The sequence below is a fragment of the Diabrotica virgifera genome, chromosome 1, assembly GCF_917563875.1.
Source record: "Diabrotica virgifera virgifera chromosome 1, PGI_DIABVI_V3a".
NCBI lineage: Eukaryota > Metazoa > Arthropoda > Insecta > Coleoptera > Chrysomelidae > Diabrotica > Diabrotica virgifera.
In genome coordinates this window covers 106,294,365-106,319,720 of record NC_065443.1, presented here as the reverse complement: position 1 = coordinate 106,319,720, position 25,356 = coordinate 106,294,365, and the positions used below count along the sequence as shown (strand labels likewise).

The window sequence follows — 25,356 nt, the reverse complement described above, 5'->3', positions numbered from 1 at the left end:
AGTGATGTTGATTATAGTTGCTTTCGAGTATTCGTTACAAATCGTTACTTTTGTATAAAGTAATCATTTACAGTATTCGTTACTTTGATTACTTTTGTTACTTTTGTATTTGAGTACCAGTAATCATATCGAGAATCGCATTTCTCATTACATATTTTGTATTAGTATTAGTAGGATACTTTGATTACTATGATTAATTTTTTGTCTAGATCTAATTTTGTCCAGACTAATTAATAAAAAATGATTTTTTTTATAAATGCTACTAATTTTTTGGCCCGGGCAGATATTATTTTATAAAAAAGACTAAGTTTTCAATCTAATAGCACATAAAACAACACTAAAAATGTTGCGCTACATCCTACCAGATTGAAAACAATGGGAACCTTCTCTGCTTACACCTCCGAGGCTTCTAAAATTTTCAAGCCAAATTTTATTGAAAATGGTTATTCATTTTTGATATTATTTTAGATTTATTGGATCATAACAATAAAATACACATAGACCAAGACAATTAGGAAAAAATAAATCATTTTTAGGGAAATAGTGAAACAGGAAAAAGTTTTCAATAGAAAAATGAGTGGAAATGCAAATAAGAATAGTGTGTATTTGTTATTAAAATTTAATATGATGCATTTTTATTTTCAAAGGAACTAAGATCTGTGAAATTGTGTGAATTATCTACCTTGACAAATCGTATGTATAGACATCTGTTTCTGGGTGCATGCTTTGTTAAATGATATACCTCCCTCTGTTTCAGCTACTTCTCAGCTCCCTGTAATCCTGTAAAAATTTTCATAGCCTTCGCCCTTCATAGATAAAATTGTAGTTAACTGTACTGATACCGAGCACTCGTGGAATACCGGTCCAATTCCGATATCAACCGATTGTTGTAGATAAAATACTCAAAATAGGTACTCACTCTGATACGATTGGTACGAAGTAACAAAGTAATCAGAGTAATCAAAGTAATCAAAGTAACGATTTGCCTCTCTGTATAGTAATCGTTACTTTCGGTATTCGTAAGTAACGAGTACTTTGTAACGAATAGTTACTTTTTCAACATCACTACTGACTTGACTTCTTCACTAACTAATATTCTAATTTCTTGTTAGACCAGAATAATGGTTCAAACATACTGCAACATCAGGGGTTACTGTTCCTTACAACCCTAAAACATTAAGGTCTCTTCCTTTATCCGGGCTTGGGACCGGCACTTAGTTAATGAGCTACTCCATCCACCCAGAAATTACCAGAAGCGGAGTCCAAAATAAAAACATATATTGCCAGATTGTCATAATAATACGTACCTACAATGAAAAAATATATACTAGTCTTCTTTCTTCTTGTGCCAACGTTCTGCTTATAGGTACTATACACCGCTTCAGGGCCCCCGCAAGGCTGATTGGCGCCCGCGTGCGGGACATATTTTAGCGCCCTTTAAATCTACTGTACAGGGTGAGTGGGAAGGAACGCACCAAACTTTAAGACTGTATAATATACATAAAAATAATCAAAAATAACTCATATGTTGTTATTCGATCTTCATTTGTTTCTTCTTCATTAATTAATAACAATAAAAAAGTTATCGCATTATTCGTAATAAATGAAAAGGGCGTTGGGTATCTGTAATTTGAGAAAAAAATTTCAATTAATAGGATATAATTGCATATTAAAACGTAGTTTTTAATTAATTACAAACAACTTTTCATAATAATAATTTTCGATATTGTGAAATATAAGGTACTCTTGATCGAAATTCATATTTTTGATACTCATAAGATTAATACAATTTTATATTTGGTTGCATTTTAGTTTTACGACTATGCAAAGCATTTTATGAGGAATAAATTTTTTCCGTAAATTTAATAATATTCCAAGTTACGCATACACAATGTCTTGATTATTTTCTTTTGTTTTGAAAATAAATTGTAAATTATGGATTTTATTAGAGAAAACCCGATTATAACTATCTAAAATGAACTATTATTATTCTATGCAATGATTATGATAGGTACCCACAATTTTCACAATAATTTAATTTCCACACCACTTAAAATAACAACAAATAAAAAAGATTGTCCAATATTTTTTACACGAAAACAAAAGTTTAAATTCAGGGCAGAACAAACCCAACGGCTATTGCAATAATAGTCGTAGGTAATTATTAACACCAATATAAAATAAAAATTTAAACCTTTCACTGCAGGAAACCACCCGTTCACCAGTAACATTAAATAATGTTTGTGCCTAATAAACGCATAGACGAGAAGGGAAAATATACTCAAGTCAAATACATAATCATAATTCATAGAGTATTTGTTTACTTAAGGGTAATTATTATAAATTCGAGTAAAAGATTAACTTTATACGAGTAAAACTGCTTGATCCAGCAAGTTGTGTTTTTGTTGGAGTAAAACTGCTAAGTTGCGTTTTATGGGTGTTAATAATTTATGTTTCTACTCATCAAGAAGTGTGATTTGATGTTTATTTGACTATTTTGAGTGTCGCTTTAGTCTGTAAAATCGATTGGATGGTACGCCAAGCGTAATTCAATCTACTTCAAAAAAAAAAAATTAGGAAGAAACAACAAAATGTAATATATTTTTAACGGAGTAAGTTCAAAATTTCAGGACGGGAATAATTATTTTTTCAGTAATAACACAATATTTGATTTTTGAAATTTCTCTAGCTGTTCATGAAATAATTAAAATTGTATATAAAAAATGATTGTCTCATTTAAAATAAATATTTCTTATTTACCAAACCTTCGGTTTGGCGCCCCTTTGAGGTTACGCCCGCGTGCGCCGCACGCGTTGCACGCCCGGTTACGGGGGCCCTGCACCGCTTAATACTTTGTGGGAGTGCATCTCCTTGAACTGCATCTCCTACCTGATTTTTTATGTTTCTGGATTCCTGGACGTATTTTTCTCAGTGTACTATTTTTGGCACTGTACCTGGTTCCCTGTTTGGCCGTCTTCAGCCACCACCCTGCTCGACCCTTATTAGATGGTCAAGCCCGTGTTTTTCTCGGTACATCCTCCGTATGCGATTTCTGTTGTCTTAAGGTGTCTTTCTATGGGCTGATGAAAGAAATACCTTGTTCCGGTTTCGGCTACCCTCAGTGAAGTGTACTGGAGACTTTCTGGGATCATTTTTAATTCGGTCCCACCTTGTCGATCCGTCTATAAATCTGTGGTACACTGTTTCTATTCTTTCTAGATTCTTCCAGTTAGATTCTACCATCGAACTCTAAACTGGGACTGCATACAACATTACAGCTCTAACGCAGGCCTTGTGTAGAGAATAGTTAAATCTTCTTGGCCTGCGATAGATGTCTGATCCTGAAAATAAAAGTTTGGATTAGAGTTTTTGCCACAGATACTTTTTTCTTGACTTCTTGTGTATTTCTGGTGAAATTTAATATTCTGTCGAGGTGGACTCCACGGTACTTGATGATCTATTCTGAGGCCTATTTCTAAGTGGTCTTCTAATCTCTCGACTATTCGTCTGTCATCTTTTTCTGCAATATATGTTGCCGTATCTTTCGCGTAAAGAGCTGTATTTGTTCTCGCATCTGTAGCAAAGCTTATATTGTATATATAAAATAGCAGGTAAAGTGTGGCCCTGAGGCATTCCGTCCCGAACTTCTTGCATCCTATTATAAGTAGCGTATAGTGAAATATGCGATGCATATATTGACTAAGTAAGTAATGAGATAACCTAGCTTTGTAAATTTTGTAGATCTTTTATTAAGTTATCTAATTGAAACTCTACCCCCTATTGATTAATAATTTTCAAGGTTTTTTGTGTCGTGGCCTAGTTGAATTAGTATTATTTATTTGATCTTATCTATTATTGTTTGATAGTACATTTTTTACAGTTTCTCCTAAGCTCTAGATATTTATCTAATAGGGGTCGCCAAGTTCTTGAAAATTTCAAGATCTTGTCTTGATATTGTCTTGATTTCAAGACAAGATCAAGACAAGACAAGAAATTGTATGTCAATACCAAGATTTCTTGTCAAGAAAACAAGAAATCTTGAAATATCTTGACTAATAATGAACTCTAAATCGTATTTAATTGTGAAAAATATAACATATTTTAATACATAACATATTTTAATTTATTACACTTTATTTGCTAAAACGATTTACAAAAATGTATATTAAAAATAGTAAATGATACCTACCTGTTGAAAATAAAATTGCAAACTAGATTTTATTTTAAATAACAAATTTAGCACATTTTTACATCGAAATTGATAATACATGAATTATTAAGGCAGATAAACTTCTTATGGAGTCAACGCCTAGCCGATTTCTTGGCTTTGTTATTGTTAAAGCTGGTCTTGAAAATAGCCTTTCCGCAAATACAGATGTTGATGGCATTTCGAGAAAATCCTTGGTCATTATTTGCGATAATGACGGGTACACATTTTAGTGTCTTCTCCACCAATCATCTTCTCAGGCTGATTTAAGTATTTTTCAATTTCAAACTTCCAAGGTTGTAAGTAAGTTATCATTATCAGCTTTCTTAATAGGCAAGTAGTGTCTAAATTAGGACTAAGTTCTGGCTCTGGTATTGGTTTCTGAAGATTAGATCATTCTGGGATTTATTAAAGTAGTTAGCTTTAAATATTTCTTCAAATTTTTGTACTGCCTCGGCTTATACAAGCTTTCCCAAGATGAAGAGGAAAATGCCTCTACTTTACGCCGAGGATCCAAAATAAGAACTATACAATATATCCAATTAGTTTTATTATAGTGTTTCAGTATTTTATCTCTCGCAGCTTGAATGCAGCGAATTAATTGCTCATCGGAACATCAATTTTATTTTTAAGTAATCAAGTTCATGAGCCCATATTTCCAGTTTGTCTAAAAGTAAGTTTATTCCAATTACCACCAATAGGAGTATGCAATATTTTTCTTCTTCGAGTATTGCAGAAAGTTTTTAAAACCTCTCTTCTTTTTCTAATACCTTGCGATTATTTAGATTTTAGATGTTATGGCAAAATATAGTTAGAGCATGTTTTTACACTTAACCTCCATGTTAGCATCTCGAAAGTTAAATGCCATCTTGTAGGCATATCTAATTTTGGCATAGTCATCTTAATATTTATGGCCTCGCAAGCACTGTTAAGTAAACTGTTTCGATTTGGTTCAACAACTTTTATAAAATCCTGGACAGCCAAGTTTAGAATATGTGAGAAATATACAAAATGCTTATTTTATTAGCAGGCAATGCAATAAAAAAGTCGCGGGGGAATTACCGGATCGGGTAATCAAGAAATTTCAAGATCTTGAAATTTCTTGAGTCAAGACAAGATATAAGATGTCAAGAAAATTTCAAGACAAGATTTTTTAAAATGTCTTGATTTTTTCTCAAGACAAGATAAGAAGTTGTTATCAAGACAAGAATTCTTGTCTTGTCGACCCCTATTATCTAATATACGTCTGAGGTTGCATTATTTTTATTTATGCGTACCAAGCAAATTATTTTTTCCTTTTGTATATCTCAGAGAACAGCAGTTCTCGCCAGTAACGCACAAACTCCTACATGCGACATTATTATATATATATACAAAATTTTCTATTTCCTAAATCTGACTGAATATAAAAATGGGCCAAATCCAATCTTAAAGTTTAGGAAAAGACTAGCTCATCCATATATCAACCATCCATTTTGGCCCGAGGATTTAACGATCCTCCCCATTTGGGGCCTATTTTTCGTTCTTGTCCCTTAATGAAGAAGAACGTAAATTTAGGATTATTTAATATTCTCGCCCTTCCTTTTTTTGAGGTTTGAGTTAAAAATAAAATGACAAATATTTAAATTATTTGTTTGAATTAAGAGGGACATGAACAATTGTAATCGAATAGTGAAGAATGCCCCAAGATTCAGTCTTCTCTCACCGACAACCGACCGATTCTATTATCTGATCTGATGTTGGGAATGAGTGGGTTTCTAGTTCTGCCGCTGAACGTTGTAACTTTTTGGTTTATTACATCTCCTCTCAACATATCAGCTACTGATTTTCATTTAGATAACGCCTCACAGGATGTGTTAACTGCTTACTTATTGAAATATGCTTCTTAAAAGTAAATAAACGAAATCATTACAGCTATTTATGTGCACAAATTTAACATACCATGCCTTTAGGTAAACGATTTTTTGATAAGATTAACTGGAACTTTAATTGCGACTTTCTCGTTTAAATTTAACTGTGTAAATATATTCGTTTATTGTTTACAGAGACAAACGTTTATTTTTAGATACGCTTTATGGTAGGTATTGCTAATTTTAGAGATTTAATTAAGCGAATTTTTTTAACATCTCTCGAAGTTCATTTTCTTTAATGTAATATAAATTAAAAGTTTAGATATTAGTAGATCGTCTGCAAACTTGAGCAAATAGTGGCACATAATTCTTGACACCATAGTGTTGGTGAGTAGTATTCCCGTTGTTCTACATTTCTGTGTAAATCGACATCTTTTTAAAGCACTTTCAAGGTATATTTTAAATAAAGTGGGAGACAGGCAACATCTTTGCTGCAATCCCTTTGATTTTACAAATTCTGTTGTTATTTGTGGTTCTATTTTTATTTTTGTTTGGGTTGATTTTATAGAAATTTGATGGCTTTTATTAATTCTATATTAATATTCGTGCTCTCCATTGATTGCCACATTTCTTTAGTGGAACACTATCGTATGCTCTCCGTAAGTCGACGAACAACATATTATGAAGTCCTTGATTCCGTGTCACCTTGTTTTCTATTATCTGAGTTAAGGAGAAAATGTTTTCCATTCCAGAGGGCCGTCCCTTGTGTCTATGCATTGAAATAGTTGCCAAAGGTGTACGTCTCATTCAAGTACGTTCCGTACTTAAACAATTCTCCGGATATATACCCTGCTCCAGGTGCTTTGTTTCTCTTCAGATGTTCACATAAACTTTTAATTTTTTCTGTTCTTAATCTTGTTGGCAAGCCTACTATTATAATTACAGATATCTTGGTTTTGGTGTCCATGTCCTTGCAATTCCATTCTATTCTCTACTACAAGTTCTTTGAAATACCCTTTCAAGTTTTCAGGTTTTATGCTCTTATGTTGTTGACTTCTTCTTTTAGTATTGGCGATCAAAGCCTACTTCACTCTGCTAACGGATTCGCTACACATTTTTTTTTCAACGAGATTTTACCACGAAATTTTTATACGACATTAGGTATAATGATTTCATGACAATATTCTGATGCAAGATATAGTTAATTTTGTCTATCTGATTTACTCTAAATTGAAAATTTCTAAAAATTTTATTCCATTGAAAAGTTATACTTAGGGTTGCATTTTTCAGAAGACATAATTTTATTTTTTTATGTGTGTAGAGTGGTATTTAGTATAAGCTTAAGATCAAGTTTGTGGGATCGACACTCTTGTCCCCCAGTCGCCATCTTGGAAAAGGGGTGCAAAGAGTTTTCGCGCTGTATTTTGCAAACTAGCAAAGTTTCAACTAAAAGTGTATTAAACATCGATGAAGAACAATACCTTAAAATACAGCAGCAACTAGAAGAAAGAATAAACCGGAATAGCAATGATAGAATATCAACAAAAGAAGAAATAATTGACAAAATAAAGAGTTCCTAAAGAAAGGTGGTCAAAGCATACAGGAAAAAATCACAGAGTTAATACGTGAAGTATGGACCAAAGGGCAAATACCAAAACAGTGGAGAAAAATCCTGCTATGTCCAATACACAAGAAAGGAAATGTTACGGAATGTAAAAACTGCAGTGGTATAGCATTACTATTACTACAAGACACAACGTATAAAGTTCTAACTATATCGATTAAAAGCAGAAATATTGCCAAATCCAAGCTAGTTTTAGAGCAAAAAGATCAGTAGTAGACCAAATTTTTACAATTAAACAGATCCTGGCTAGCTCATAATATGAATTCTATCTGTCCCTAAACATGCTGTTTATTTTTTTTTTAAAACACAATAAACAGAAAAATATTGATCGACACATTAAAATATTTTGACTTTTCTGATAAAATAATACGAGAAATTAATCTCTTCTGAATGAAACCAAAAGTAAAGTTCTGATACAAGGTCATGTCTCAGAATGCAGTAACGTCACTAGAGGACTACGACAAGGTGACCTCCGGTCTACTGTATTTTTCAATCTAACATTGAAAAGAAATTTAAGGGAAACCAATATTCACACTAAAGGCTCAAACGACCACCACATACATCAATGCGTAGCATACGTGGACGACCATGCGCTAATAACAAGAAGATCAACATAAGTAAGAGGAATTTTTAAAAGACTGAACAGAAAATCCAGAGAGTACGGGTTGAAAATAAATGGGGAGAAGACAAAGTATATGGAGATACATCAATGCGCAGCATACGTGGACGACCATGCCCTAATAACAAGAAGATCAACAGAATTAAGAGGAATTTTTAAAAGACTTAACAGAAAAGCCATAGAGTACGGGCTGGAAATAAATGAGGAGAAGACAACTTATATGGAGATAAAGTGAAATAATGAACAGTTAGGACAGTTTTAAAAAGTATCTGCCCCAGACAAGGTATATAACTTTGAGATAGTTGGACAGTTCGATTATTATGGAGTAACGTTAACAAATAGAAATGAAGAAACTCAAACAATCTAAAAAAGAATGGCTAAAGTAGTAAAACTGCTGGAAGTCGTAAGTAAGATGCTGAGATCAAATGAAATATAAAAAGGAGCAAAAAGAAAAATATATTATATAACAGTTATTCGACCAACGGTGCTTTAGCGAGACCTGGATCTTAAGCAAATCAATAGAACTGAAGCTAGATAGATGGGAGCGGAAGATAATCGGATGAATGTATGGAGATATAAAAGATGGGCATATCTAGAGAAGAAGAATAAATAATGAAATACTGCCATTTCTGTATGAAAATTTTAGATTGTTAGAAGTACAAAACTGGAGAAACCTAGCAAAAGGTACCACCCAGTATACTATTTTTTAGAATTGTGTTACCTTTTTTTTTAATTTGTCCTTATTGTCTTTAATTCCGTTTATACGTGGAACTTGGTTATAACGTCATTGAAGGGTCCAGTAAAAAAATTACGCTATATCAGAGTGACGTTATAGAAGAGGTAGAAAAAAATGAAATTTTAACCAGGCAAAATTTTATTACAGCATTATTCGCACTATTTTATTACAGCAGAAAATTTGACTCTTTATGATGGCACTGACAAATAAGAAATCATAAACTGCCAGGGTCACCTAACTGTACACAAAAGGATAATGGGCCTTTCTCACATTCTTGGAAGGAACAATGTCGCAAAGCTGGAAACGCATTGCACTTTATTCTTCATTAAATAAAAAAACAACAACCTACTGTAAAATTTCATGACGCTATAGACGAGGGTTACTTTATTTTTACCGCTAAATCCGGGTTTTTAATAATGTTATCCAATAGTTTTTGGTCGGACCTTTTAAAAATTGACGTTACAACCGAGGTGACGTAACTACCGAGGCCGTAATATCCAAGTTCCACTGTAGTTTATTTTAAAATCCACGTACATCTAGATATTACAGAATTGTTTTTAAAATTTAATCAAAGTTTTAATAGTGTGACACCTAATATGCACTTTAGAGAAGCAATATTAATTCTTGCAAAGGATTCACACGGTATACACATCGTAAACAAAAAAGGAACAAAGAACGGGCAACTCTATACAAAACTGATTTTCCCAGTATAGAGATGCCACTCTCTTAAGACTTACGGTTTAATACAAAACAGGAATATCAGTTGCAGCTTTTATTCTTCTTCTTTGTGCAGTTGGTAGGCATGCCTTAATTGACATGAGATATCTGTTACTAATAAGACCGACAATTTCAAAGACATTGCTGATTATCTTATTTATATTTCTTCCATTAAAACCGCCTACTTGATTCGGTTGCAATATATATTTAATTCAATAAAGTTATAGGCCAGAGAAAATATCTATTTTGCTTCTGCCTTAGACTTATCTCAAAGTATGCCTATATTTTTCACTAATAAAGTATTTTTATTAGTAGCATACGTTAGAAATGGGTTTAATATCTTTATTAGCGGTTTGACTTTAAAAGGTTTAGACATACTGAAAGCTTGACATTTTTTATTTTCAAGTACATATAGTTTAAAAGTGTGTTATGAATAAAGTCCGGATTATAAGCATTTTGCTTTTTTTTTGCTTTGTTTTGCTTATTATTAGGATTTTTAGTAAAAATGCTTATTTTAAAGATATGTTGCTTATCTTTGTTTATTTTGCTTCTTATGATAAACTATAGTTAAATTTCATGTATTACTTCCTGTCTTAAGAAAAATTCTACAAGTATACAGATCTATAAAACTGTATTAATTCAATAAACCATAAGAATTTTAATCCCATAGGCATAGGAGGTATATGTATTTTTCCACTAGCTCTTTTTTATGTCCAAGGTATATGTATGATGATGATGATGATAATGATGAGGCATAGGAGATAAACGGGAAATCCCATCGTTATACCTGTCCATGTATTAAACCAATATTTGTCTGCAGAAAGCCCAAATTTATTATATTGTTGTAAAATACTTTTCGGTAGTATGGGTACATTTGTCTAAATTTAAATACCTACGCACCAATCACATCTGCAGATGTTGAAAGAACTTTTTCTATTTATAGATAATAAAATATGTCTACTGATAAAAGACACAGCTTTTTACAAGAAAATTTTGAAAACATATTGTTAATGGTTTTTATGCTAATGGACATGAATAAAAAATATATTATTATGTTAATCATTTTTCGATTTATTTATTATAATATTATAGTTTAACACTTTTGTAATTTTTTATTTATTGTTAATAATAGGATAATTAAAAATAAATGTAATTTAATGTTAAGGTGATACAGTAGCGATCAACAGGTAGCCAAAGCGCGTTCCAAGATTGCGGCTGTAATTTTAAATATTTTTTCGAGATATTTGGCACACGTATTCGTAATATAATAAAGAATGGCGGTACAGAGCCCAATTTGAAAAATATATTAATATGTGGAAATTACTCTCTAATTAAATACAATATTAAAAAAACGAGCCTGTACCGCCATTAAGTAGAACAAAAAATACACTTTCTTCAAATAAACTTTTTTATCCGATACCTAGATTTTGTGTCATTTTGGAACTATTAATGAAATAAATTTTAGTAGTTCCAAAATGACACAAAATCTAGGCATCGGATAAAAAAGTTTATTTGAAGAAAGTGTATTTTTTTGTTCTTCTTAATGGCGGTACAGGCTCGTTTTTTTAATATTGTATTTAATTACAGAGTAATTTCCACATATTAATATATTTTTCAAATTGGGCTCTGTACCGCCATTCTTTATTATATTACGAATACGTGTGCCAAATATCTCGAAAAAATATTCAAAATTACAGCCGCAATCTTGGAACGCGTTTTCGCTACCTGTTGATCGCTACTGTTTCCTGTTAATGTACTTTATTCATATTTATATCATACCCATGTTTACTTACAGGTTTTTTTCTTGAATCTTGCTTATTTCATAAAAACTTTGCTTATTTTTGCATAATTTTTTGCTTATATAAGTGCTTATTTTGACCTTTCTGTCATGCTTATAATCCGGGCTTTAGTTATGAACATGAGAAAGTGGGATAAATGTAGTTCTGTTGGCCAATTCATTGGTGCAATATCAAAAGTGAAAATAACCAATCATCAGAGAAACAACGTTGTGTCTGTTGATAGGTCTATATTAATACCAATAAGTACCTCTATACATAAAGGAGAAAAAATCGTAGAAGACGAGGTAGGGTTCACAGCGGTAAAAGCATGCTTAGATCACATCTACACGGTCGAACGGCTAGTAGTAAAAATAATGGCAAAAGATAGATCCCTCCATCTGGCTTTTATAGATCTTAACAAGGCATATGACATAGAACCTAGAATCGATACCTAGAACGAAGCTATAAGAAGCAATGGAAGACATCGAAGTTCCATGAATATTAATAAAAGCAGTAAAAGCACTCTACATACATAGTCTACAAGAATAACAAAGTAGCTATCAAAACGAGCAATATAATATGCAGTCCATTTAAGACGACAAAGGGACTACTAAAGGACTGCTCCACATCTCTTACCCTGAAAAAAAAACCCTGAAACCATGGAAAAGAAAGTGCGAAGGAATGAGCACAAGCACACCAGTCAGATACGAATACCTATATACCTTAAGTTTTGCTGCCGACCAAATAGTGATCGCACCAAACGAAGATGACCTCAGTTACATGATGAGAAAACTGGAACAGGATTCAAAGAATGGAATGGAAGTAAACCTAAAGAAAACTGAATACCTAACAACGGAGAATACAAAAATAAAACAGCTGAAAATAGACGAAGGTAAACAAAACAAAGGAACATCTATGTACAAGTATTGGACATCTTGGATATTAAAGCACCCTATGTAACGCACAGCTGAATGTGGCTGAATTTTTATGTTTGTGGGTCACAGTGTTGCCATGCTGTTTTCTATATATTTCTTTCATAATTTCAATCAATGTTAAATGTACCTATAAGAATAATAGAATAATAACGTTTACTTCTCCGTCATTATACTAGGTAAAATGACAAATGAGGTGTCAAATGAAAGCTTATAATCCAAGGATAGTACTAAATGTGAGAAATTAGACCTAGATTGTTTGTCCCTCAAAAAATAAGCGTTATATTGGGGATTTCTAATGTTGACATTAAAAGTTGCACTATTTTTTTTTTATAAAACATTTTGATCTAAAACTTACCAGAAAACTTCTTTGTACTCTTTACTTTAAAATAAACGTGATTGAGAAGCTAAATTTTAAACTTCGTCACACAACTTTTGCGATTAAACTTTGCAATGCACAAATCCGCACCTTTTTCTTTTGAAAAATTCAGAACCTTTATCATGATAAGAATAAAAACTTGAGGCAGATAGCTTTGTCTTCAGAAATGTTACAGAATGTTACAGAATGTTCAGAAATGTTACAGCTATATAGTTTAAAAATTTCAGAAAAAATATTAAAATGGAACAGAGTTGTAGCGATGTAAACGCAAAAAAACGTGATTTCTTTTTTTTATTTTTAGGTTAAAATTGCGATTTTGACAATGTTCCCCCACATAAAATTCAAAATAAACTTCATTTTCGTTTTCAGCACCCTCGAAAATATAAAGTATGAATAAAATTAGCCATTCATCCCTCTGTGGTCAGTATCTCGAAAACTAAGCGCTTTTTTGAGGGTGTCACGCTCGTGTATAATATCACAAAAATTGTAACGTGAATGAAAAAATAGAGGATACGGCAACGATGTCACAAGTGATGGTCGGATCGAACGCCAAAATCTACACAGACATATTAGGGTGCTTTGATATCCAAGTATTTAGGTTGCATAATATCAAACAAAGGAACAACTTAAGGAGATATAAAAAATAGTCTAGGACAAACAAGAGACCGCATACAAGGGAACTGGCAAAACAGAAAGAACCGGAGAAAACGGTTGAGTGAAGGAAAGCAGTGAAAACTGTGGAAATCTTTAGTACATATACCTCTATCATATCCAATCATGATACCAAAACAATTCTGTGATTGTAACCCTATTTTAAATGTAATATAATTTTTTCCCTCTCCATAAAGGAAACTCTTCATCCTCAACTGGGACTTGAAACAGATCACCACCATGTTCATTGATTGCCTCATTAATGGAGGTGAGTGATGGTGTTCCTATTGTTTTTCTTTTATAGTAGTAGCTAGAGGTTCATTAATGATGATGATATTTATGACAAAATAATTATGTTTTTCTTCTTGATTTGAAATATATGTTTTTATTATATCTTAGTTCTGTGCAATCCGCCGTCTGCAAAACTGCAATAAATAAAGAAAAACTAATTACAATTCAGAATTAATATTAAAAGCTCGGACGTTTCAATAAAAACACGTTTAATCGTAAACGTAAAATAAATCCTTCTTTTAGAGTTTCTATTCTAATTGAGCATTGAACTCTTCCATATAATTTCTAAATTCTGCTGTTGTTCAAAAAAACTATTGGAATAGACACCACTGTCTATTGAACAAACCGTATGTTACCGTATCAAAAACACGATGGACAAACGACTTAAAGTAAATAAATAAAAATTAGGTAAAAGTGGTAAGTGATAAAGGAAATAGAAACAAGAAATCCTATGTCCGGTAGAAGAGTTAGAGGCTGGATAATAACACACTTGATGAACTCTTAAAATCTGATAGAGAAATAATAATTGAAAACATGGAGGTACTTTTTCAGGATGTTTTAAATAGCAAGCATGTACTAGACCAGTCAAGGACCAGCATTACCCTACCAATACACAAAAAATTAAATAGTAAAAATCCTACCAATTATCATGCAATCATCTAGTTCAACACAACTCATAAGCTACCAGCACGGATTTTGGTCAACAAGATTAATAATAAAACATACGTAATCAGTGAAGAATAAGAACGCTTTCGGTGAAATAGATGAAAATTAACTATAATTATGCTATTCTATCTGATAACTATGCTTATACATAGGCAGATAAATTAGTAAGAAAAAACATTGGAATACACGAACAAGCGTATATATGCTTTGTAAATCTTACTGAAGCCTTTGAGTTCATTAGATTAGAAACTGTATTAAAATTACTTGAAAAAACAAGTTTAAAATGAACGATAATGCGTGATGACAAGTGATGATAAATCAAAATATCACAATAGACTTAGTTCAAAGTAAGATCGACAGTGTCGTAAAATATATATAACCAAATCACACGATCAAGTGGCATATATATTTAAAAGGCAAACAGAATCAAACGGCAGATATCCACAGAGAACGGCAGTTCTCACCAGTGGCGCACAACACCCCTACAAGCGACACTATATATACACGAAATTTTCGATTTTCTAAACCTGACTGAATGGAAAATTGGGCCACATCCCATCTTAAAGTTTACGAAAAGACTCGTCCATCCATATGTTACTTCTCCATTTTAGTCCAAGGGTGTGGAATTTACGGCCCTTCCCATTTAAAGCCTGTTTTTCGTTCTCGTCCCCAAAACTCCCAAAAATTTCAAAAATTTAAGCCCGACCTTTGCGGCTTCTGATAGCATAGATCATTACCTTTCCAACGCATGTTTAATTTTGAAAATCGGTGGTACCATCCAAAAGTTATCGAGCTCAGAAATATGACTCAATTTTTATTTAAAAAATGGAAAATGTTTGTGGATATGTATGTTTGTATGTATGTATGTATGTGGAAAAGTTAAACCGATCTGAATTTTTTTTTCTATGTTTCAAGAGGGTGTGAGGGCCGATTCAGAACCGGTCTAATTTTTGACTTCTGACTACGCGTAAGTTAGCTAGAAGACTAAGTAGATACAAGATAGCATATTTTTTGGGCGTATATATCTTAGGTTCAAGAAAAGACAGGAAAACCGCAAATACACCAAATTAATAGGGTTGAGTTAAGCTTTCAAATGGCCCATAAGCGATCAAGCTGAGACATACGCACTGCTCACCATAGCCAAAAAACTGAAAAATTAAACTTTGAAAATTTTGGTTTTTCGACAATTACTCAAAATTTCAACCTACGAATTGCGCCAATAACTGAGACCGGACGCATCTAACGGTGTATACCTTATATCTGGGAAAATTCGAATTTTTAAGTTATAGGGTTCATAAGTATGATCAAATCTATTTCTTATGGGAAAAACGGTTTTTCAAGCTCAATAATTCCTGTAATACGTTCAGCTTTCATACTCGATCTTGGATGCATCAGATACTACTTGTCAATACGTTTCAAATTCATGTTTAGTGATCAACATCAGGTAAGCCGTTCAGAAATTATAGAGCTCCAAAGGTATAATTAGTCCAGGAACTGAATTTTTTCACTTCGCAATTTTTACAGAATGGATAGATTTGTTTAAAAATTTGTCAATAAGTAGTGGATAGTCCAAGGATCAAAATCTATATGATGCCGAAAGACGCTTTTACCAAGGGGGTAGTTGCCACCTCATCTCGAGGGTGGAATTTTTTTTTATATTTTGACCGAAAATGCTGGTAAAAATATTAATTATAAACAAAAAATGTTCATTATACATTTTTTTGATAAAATTAATAGTTTTCGATTTATTAGTTATCGAAGCTGTTAGTTTTATATCGGAAAGATTACCAGATAACGGCAGTTCTCGCCAGTGGCGCAGAAATACACCCCCCTACACGCGACACTATTATATACACGAAATTTTCAATTTTCTAAATCTGACTGAATTGAAAATTGTGCCAACTCCCATCTTCAAGTTCAGAAAAAGACTCACCCATTCATATGTCAACCATCCATTTTGGTCCAAGGGTGTCGATTTTACGGACCTTCCTATTTAGGGTCTGTTTTTCGTTCTGGTCCCCAAAACTCCCAAAAACTTCGAAAATTTAAGTCCAACTTGCGGTTTCTAATAGAACTGATCATTACCTTTCCAACGCATGTCTAGTTTTGAAAATCGGTTATACCATTCAAAAGTTATAGAGCTTAGAAATGTGACTCAATTTTTATTTAAAAAAGGGAAAATGTTTGTGGATATGTATGTATGTGTGTTTGAAAGTTAAACCGATTTGATATTTTTTCTCTGTATTTAAAGAGGGGGTCAGGACCGATTTAGAACCGGTGTAGTTTGTGACTTTTGACCACCCATAAGCCAGCTATAGGACTTTGTAGGTACAAAACGGCATATTTTTTGGGGGTATATATATTCGGATCAAGAAGAGGCATGAGAACCGCAAATATATCAAATCAATAGTGTTGACTTAAGCTTTCAAATGGTGTCCAAGCCGTCAGGATCAGACATACACACGGCTCAGTATAGCCGAAAAACTGAAAAACTAAACTTTGAAAATTTTGGTTTTTCGACAATTACTCAACATTTCAACGTACGAATTGTGCCAATAACTTAGCGTTTGTATAAGGACTCAAGACGAATCTAACGATGTATACCTCATATCCGGGAAAATTCAAATTTTTAGGTTATAGGCTTCATAAATATGATAAAATCTATTTTCTGTGGGAAAAACGGTTTCGAAAGCTAAATAATTCCTGTACCTAATAGCTTCAGTTATCATACTTGACCTTAGATCCATCAGATACTACTGGTCAATACGTTTCAAACTCATGTTTACTGATCAAAATCGGTTAAGCCGTTTAGAGAAGTTATTAAGATACAAAAGTATATTCCAATTAACGATTATTCCCCAAATGGTTTATGAGTTGTAGTGGTTACGACGCTAAATTTGATCTGGCAACGGGCAATCCGACTTCATTTACCGGCCATCTCAATATATTTTTTTTTTCAATCTATTTCGAATAGAAAAAAATCTAGTGTACATTCGATGGACACTAGATGATTTGGGAGATAATGCAACAAAGGTGACCATTTATAAAGCTTGACGTGTAATAGAGGAACATTGCATTCAACTTCATACATTTAATTTATAAATAACTTTGAAAAACTCCTGATACAAGAATAAAAAACCGCTAAACGCCGTAAAAATAAGTGGCGCATAAAATATTCCAGCTACAAAAGATCTGATATGAATGTTACGTGGCGCGAAAATGGATTTTCATCTGATGCAAAACAAAATTCTAGTTTTATTTTAAAAGATTTTTCCATAATATTTGCTAAATTTGAAGTAAACGCGCCACAAAAGAGTTTCAAAATTCAAACTGTATCAAAGTTACTCTTTTGTGGCGCGTTTACTTCAAATTTAGCAAATATTATGGAAAAATCTTTTAAAATAAAACTAGAATTTTGTTTTGCATCAAATGAAAATCCATTTTCGCGCCACGTAACATTCATATCAGATCTTTTGTAGCTGGAATATTTTACGCGCCACTCATTTTTACGGCGTTTAGCGGTTTTTTATTCTTGTTATAATCTAGAAGAATCTGAATGACTCAGTGTTTTGTTGAAAACAAAAAGGATCCCAATAAATCTAAAGAAAATGGTGTTCAACAGTTGTATTCTACCAGTAATACTCTACGGAGAAAAGGCCGTGACGTTTACAGAGTTATCAGCTAATTAGGCCATCGAACGAGCTATTTTAGGACTTTCTCTGAGAGATGGCATACAAAATGAAGACATTCACAGCAAGATCGAGGTGGTAGATGTAATTGGAAGAATTGTACAAATTAGGTATATGTTGTTGGGTAGGATATGTATCACCAAAAAACAATGAAAGCTGGACGGTAAAACATTGAACCATTGACTCGAGACTCGAGACCACTCGAGTCCAGTCATAGTAGATGAGCAGACCACAAAAACGGTGGCTAGACGACATCAAAGTAAAAGCGTGGAAAAACTGGCACCAAATAGCACAGAAGAAAGAAGGCTGGAGAGTTCAATTATGAGACGATGCAAATAGGCTGAAGAAGAAGAAGCCTGAAAGCAAGAGATTTAACACCAATAGCCATAAAATCACCAGGGTGACCCTTTTAAAACATTTATACCAAAATAGCTGGCAGTCAACACCTTAAATACGACAAAGTACAGCCTTAAAATTGAATAAGAACATGCATCATGCCATCAGGCCAGGAGCACAATAAACAGAAGAAGTACGAATTGGCTTCATTCTTTTGGTCGAAAAAAATTTCATTAGTATCTAATTTTATATTTTTGGATATTTTAGGATGCAGTTTCTTTAGAGACTATAATTTTTTGGCTATTAAAAACTAGTGTGCTTTTTTTTAAATTATATGAGTAAACATGCAATATTTATTTACTACCAGTAGTTCCAAAATCAATTTACTTGCATTGGAAATGGACTTCTGGAGAATATCGGCTAGGAAATCAAGGCTTGAAAGAATGCAAAATGACCAAATCAGATATTTAATGGGAGTCAAGTCAACCATCACAGACGAAATTCAAAGGAAACAACTGATCTGGTATGGTCATATAGAAAGGATGGACGGCGGCAGGCTGCCAAAACAAATTTTCAAAGGGACGTCAAGCGAAAGAAGGAAGAGAGGAGAGCCGAAACGATCCTGGCTAGGCGACATTCAGGAGGCAATGTCGAAAAGGAACCTTCACCCTGGCGAATGGAACGACCGACGAATCTGGAAACTGGGAACCGGAAGACGGAGAACGTCATACAAAACCGGGATAATAAAAAAAGTTCTAAAATGGAATCCCATTTCTGTTAAACATTGATTAAAACATTGACATTAACATTGATAAAACATTAACATTGACCGGGCTATAAAACCGCTGACTTGCGACCGTTCACTTACAGAAATATATTTTCCTGTAAAATAACAACTAACAGTAAAACCGATACTTGAATTAAGCTTAGTGACAGTTTCGAACGATCGAGTTAATTGATCTAGATTTTATTATTACCTACCACTAAGATTGTATTTACTGATCCGCTTGAAAGCCTTATGTTTGTATTTACGTTTTCGTTATTTTCAACTGTAAAAAAAGTATCCGTAATAAGAAATTTAAATTATGTATCAAGTCTTAAGGCATTTATATTTTCATAAACTTGAAGAATAATTATTTTAAAATGGATTTTTATTAATCACTTTTTTAGTTTATAATTAGATGGCTTCTACTTCTTGAAGTTTTCTTGGTATTTCACAGTTTATTGTGACGGCTTTACTGCCTTTAACACTTCTAATTTATAAAGAGTTATAAATACTTAATGTACTAAGTTTATTTAATTTAATTTATTTCACTTACTGTTTACAATAAAACTTAACTTAAATACATTTATCTATTTATCAGATTTATATCTCAGACTGAAGACTCTGAAGGGTTTTCTTGACTCCAAAATGTCATCCTGATGGACTGTCGTGTAACTGACGAAGTACTTCGGCTATTCTGCTCATTGGAATCACAAACTGTATTCTTTTCGCTTAACCATCACAATCATTTACTTTCAGTACTCGTTTAAGCAAGCTATTTTCCATGATAAAGGAGTACCACTGGACCCAATACGTCTTAACTACTGAGCACAGGCTGAATATTTCTTGCCAAGACGGTCGACGGTTTTCTTCTTTCCATTTTAGAATTTTCTGTAAAACTGGATATTTCTCTTGTTCTTCCTTAGTAGGCGTCCACTAGTCGTTGACCACCATTCTTCTTAGCATTACTGCTTCCTTTGACTGTGTTTTGTTGCAATAGGAACACTCTGCTGGATACAAACTTCTAGAAATAAAATCAGCGTTCCCGTGTCTAACACCGTCCCCATGCTCAATGTTGCAATCATATTCTTGGAGTCGTTCAATCCATCTGACCCGCTGGGTTCTTAATCTGCATTTAATCACTATTACACTACTGCTAGTACTTCTCTTCTCGTGACGGAATAATTTCGCTCAGGATTTGAAAACACTTAACTAAAATCTCCAAGGACTCGTTCCGGTCCTAATTGAATCTGAGATAAGACTCCTCAAATTCCTACGTTACAAGTATTATCCGTATCTAAGGTAAACTCTCCTTATGGTAGTGGATATCCTAATATTCTTGCTGTGATTAAATGCTTCTTCAAGGTTTCAAAGGCAGTTTGGCAGTCTCCATTCCATCTAAAATCTCTTACTTTCTTTGTAAACTGCGTTAATGACTTAGAAATATCTGCAGACTTGTTAATGAACCTCCGATAGTAAGTACATAGCCCCAGAAAACTTCTCACCTGATTGAAGAGGATTGAATGTTTTGGAAGATTCCTTAATGGAATCAATTTTCCCTTATTCACGGCCATTTCTTCTTTGCTGACTATATGACCTGAATAATTGACTTTACTTTGAAATATCTGGAACTTCTTGGAGTTTAACACCAATTTAGTAGCTTTCTGTCGATTAAGAACGTCTTTTAAATTCTTCCGATGATCTTCAAAAGTCTTCCTCAAGACCATTATGTCGTCTAAATACACCAGGCACGTATTCCAAGATAACCCTCTCAACATATTTTCCATAAGCCTCTCAAATGTCGCAGGAGCATTACAGAGTCCAAATAGCATAACGTTGAATTGCCACAATCCAGATTCTGTGGTGAAGGCTGTCTTCTCCGAATCCAACGTTGTGTCCATTTCTATCTGCCAATATCCACACTTCAAGTCCAACGTAGAAAAAAATTTACTTCCAGTTAATGTAACTAACGTGTTGTCGATCCGAGGCAGAGGATAACTATCTTTCTGGGTAACACTTTTGTACAAACGGTAGTCCATACAGAACCTCGCAGTTCCGTTTTTTTTATCAGGATCACCGGAGAGACCCATTCCTGAAAAATCCTTTAATTTTCCTCTCTGTTCGTTTGTGGTAATTGTCGAGCTGTTTGACGAATTGGCTTAGCGTTACCAGTGCCAATTTTATGTTTGACAACTGTATTGCGTCCTGTATTTTCTCCTTTCGTTATGACAATGTCACGGTACCGCCGAAGAAATTCCCTTAATTTCCTTTCCTCCGCCTGATTTAGAGACTGGCCAGCAAGTGAAACCATTTGGTCGAACCTGTCGTTGGAATAATCGGATGTTATCGTCTGACGGGTTATGGACGTCACAGGTACACATGTTTGTACTTTTGTCCCTTTGTTGATGGCCACTGGTTAGTCGGGATACTTTTCTAGAGGGTTTCGAACTTAAGCCGAATCAGGGAATTGTTTGTACTGGATTTATTACACTTTCGTGTTTATAAACGAAATATAATTTTGTCCTTTTTTTTACAGGGTAGTGCTTGGTGTGATAAGTGTAATAGACTTCGGAACCGAAGTGGTTTGTACGAATAGTCCAGGACTGATTCATAGACAAAGAGAAATGTGTAGAGCGTCGCCGGATGCGATGGTAGCCGTCGGAGACGGAATTAGGATGGCTACCAATGAGTGTAGGTATCAGTTTAGAGGGCATAGATGGAACTGTACAGGCATAGAAAATCCATCATCCTTTGGACACGTAGTAATAGTAGGTAAGTCAATTATTTTCCATTATGTAAACTATGTGTCTTGTTATATATTTGATAAATTAAAATGACGACGTTGTTACATATTATATATTATTATGTTATAGTCAAAGTCCGAATTTCAGGCACTCCTAGGTTTGACTAGGCAATCCTCAGGTCTGACTGACGGTCTTAGTCAAAGCCCGAAATAAATTACAGTTTCGGCCTTTGACTAGTCAAACCTAGGAGAGACTAAGTTGGTCAGGCAAAGTTGGTCAAAAAATTTGTTAGATTAGGCTTAATAAAACGTCATTTTTTAAATTTAACGTTTATTATTTTTATATTTTCTTAATTAAAATAAAAAATTAGTATTTATTTTAACATGTTGAGGCGTTATGGAATTTAGAGTTGCACAATAGGTTAGACCTTGTACACTTACATAATTTTCTCCTTCCAAAGCCTTCTCCTCCAAATTTAGAATCCTTTGTATTAATTTCTCTTAGAGATGACTTCTGGAACATCTTCGAAATTAAGAAAATTCTCTTTGCATTCTCTTATTTGATTTCTTGGAAAAAGGTTGTTTATTGTTCCGTATTTCGTACCCACTCTATATAAACCGTCAATTGTTTTATCTTGTATGATACCCAAAATATTTCGAGCATCTCCTTTGGCTCTATCAAAGCTGCGGATAGGTATTGTTACAGTTTTTCCGATCGAAATTGGAAGAAATTTTTTTTCACTTAATTGTTTTACAGCGTTAGCCTGGCCATGAAGACTTTCAATCGCATTTCCTTTATTTATTTTAATTTTTTTGTGTCTGTTCACAACCCATGCATGTAACTTTTCTTTTAAAACCTTCATAGTATGCATCAAGTTTGCTGTCAGCGCACACAATATGTACCACCTGATTACAAATTATGCACGTATGTGCGTCAGAGCCCTCTTTTTGGCAAATACAACAAACCACATCTGAAGAAGTAATCTAAATTGTTTGCAAAAGCTGTCTCTAAGAGAAATTAGTACAAAAGATTCTAAATTTGGAGGACAAGGCTTTATAACATGGTACTGCAATAAGAAATGCTCTTCAAAATTATGTAAGTGTAAAAGGTCTAACGTATTGTTCAACTCTAAATGCCAGAATGCCTCAACATGTGAGAATAAATACTATTTTTTTTATTTTAATTACGAAAATATAAAAATAATAAACGTCAAAATTAAAAAATGACGTTTTATTAAACTTAATTTAACAAATTACGACATTTTAATAGCTGATCGGGGTTTGACTAGTCAAACCCCGATTTCATAAAATTAAATTTCGACCTTTGCCTGACCAACTTAGTCTCTCCTAGGTTTGACTAGTCAAAGGCTGAAACTGTAATTTATTTCGGGCTTTGACTAAGTCCGTCAGTCAGACCTGAGGATTGCCTAGTCAAACCTAAGAGTGTCTGAAATTCGGGTTTTGACTATAACATATATAATTTGTTTTGTCTCTCATACAAGGCGGTTCATAAATAGAGTGTCAAATTTTGGTTCTCGTTTTCAATTTTTATAATGTAAGGTCCAGCTTCTAAATTTCGTCCATATTGGCAGCAATTTGATTGTCTGCAAAATGGTACCCTTGTTTTTATTTAGAAGAAAATTGGGGATTATCATAAAGACATGAACTCCATATGGTTCGAAAAGAGGTTAGAGAATATTCTCTAGCGTGTAAATAGTAACTGTGTTATGGTACCGGATAATTTATCTTACCACATCCGCTTTTGTTGAATGAATTCCAACGGTGACTGATAGAAGATCCCATGAAGAGCTGGCTACGAGAAAACTGTATTTTATTTACAGTAGATATGTCCAAAGCCAAACTAATAACAATTAAGGAGCGTCGTGGTAGATATCGTCAATGTCTGTTGACTCAATGGCTAGACTTCATGGTATGACTGTTTTAAAACTTCCTTACCATAGCAAGCTGAATCCAATTGAAATAATTTTGGCTTAATTGAAGACATATTTTGCCCGAGAGAACGTAAGATTTAACGACATTTTCGTCTTTCGCATTTCCTCGCCTCTTCCTAACTAGAATTCTCCTTGGCTATCCTTCTTACACATACTTATATACATGCATACCTCCCTACCTTTAAGCAGAAGCCATTGCGGCCCTACCTCTAAACAGAAGCCAGAGCCGCGATAAAATGTCCCGTGTGCTCTTTGTCACCGTCCGTCTCGACACTCACCTTAGTCCACTTGCCCTGTCATTCTCTCATGCCTGCCGCCATTTCCACCTCTCTCATTCTCTTATTCGTACTTACTTTCACCCCTATGTTGTTAACCTTTTCTTCTTCCTAGCTATGCGGGCCCAGTTCTGTCTATATCAGTACCTTCTAGAACTGCATCTACCTCCCGCTCGTCTTTCTCTTTTATCGACAGCACCTTTCTTACATATTTGTGGATTTTGTTCCACCATCGCCCATCCATCACCATTTGTACCATATCCCTCACTGACTCAAATACTCTTTCTAGCTTGTTCCTTTCTCTTGCCCATCTGACATACTATAAAAGAGTATGTGACACCGTATCATATAAGTCTCACAATACAGACAATTGTCGGAGCTCCCGTACCCTGTGATCAGCTTCGTCAGATAGTGGTCTAAGCGCCTGTGTCCGCAGTCCAGCCAGATCCGCATATTCGGTATCAGTGACTACCTCCATTGTGCCACATCCTTCGTTGCATCCCACTCGTCCTGCAATATCCCAATGGATGTAGGCCTTTCCTCGCTTCTAATGTTCTCTCCTTGTATATCTATTTCTCCGCTGAAACATATAAGTGGACACAGCTGGTGATCACCCACAGGACACAGTCCTGTAAGCTCTTGCTGCCCACAGCAGACTAGTTACGTTCGTGCGTACCAAGACTCTTCTACGCCTGTATTTCCACAGCCTCGCACCACACTGGTGCTGTGTAGAGGAAGACAGATTGAACAACGCTGTGTAGAACCCTCCTTCTTTCGGAGTTAGGTCCCCGATATTGGGCATTACCCTCCCCAGCGCAGCCGCTCTTTCTGCCGCCTTACCGGTCACCTACCAGACGTGCTCTCCCTAACTCCCATTCATATGTAATACCACCCCCAGTATTTGATGTACTTCTTAGGAGTGATCCGTATAGTAACCATTTCATGCAAATCTCTTTCTCGAGACTACTGCCTCAGTCTTCTCCGTTACAAGACTCAAACCCTGGTCATTTATCCTGTCCACTTCCTTTTCCCTATCCCGCGCTGCTACTGGCATCGCGAGATCATCAGCGAATGCGAAGGGGGTGAGCCCTTTTCCGACTTCGCAGTGCTTGGCCCCGTCGTATGCCAAGTTCCTCAGTAACGGGCCA

The 25,356-nt window shown here is 34.2% G+C and overlaps 1 protein-coding gene across 1 annotated transcript in view; it reads left to right on the top strand.

Annotated features, from left to right (window-relative positions):
• The window catches only part of LOC114325448 (protein Wnt-7b), a 444,311-nt gene that overhangs the window by 238,727 nt on the left and 180,228 nt on the right, over positions 1 to 25,356 (top strand). Inside the window, exon 2 of the mRNA XM_028273521.2 lies at positions 21,775 to 22,010. Coding sequence (XP_028129322.1) covers positions 21,775 to 22,010 — 236 coding nt within the window. The remainder of the gene's footprint in view (positions 1 to 21,774; positions 22,011 to 25,356) is intronic.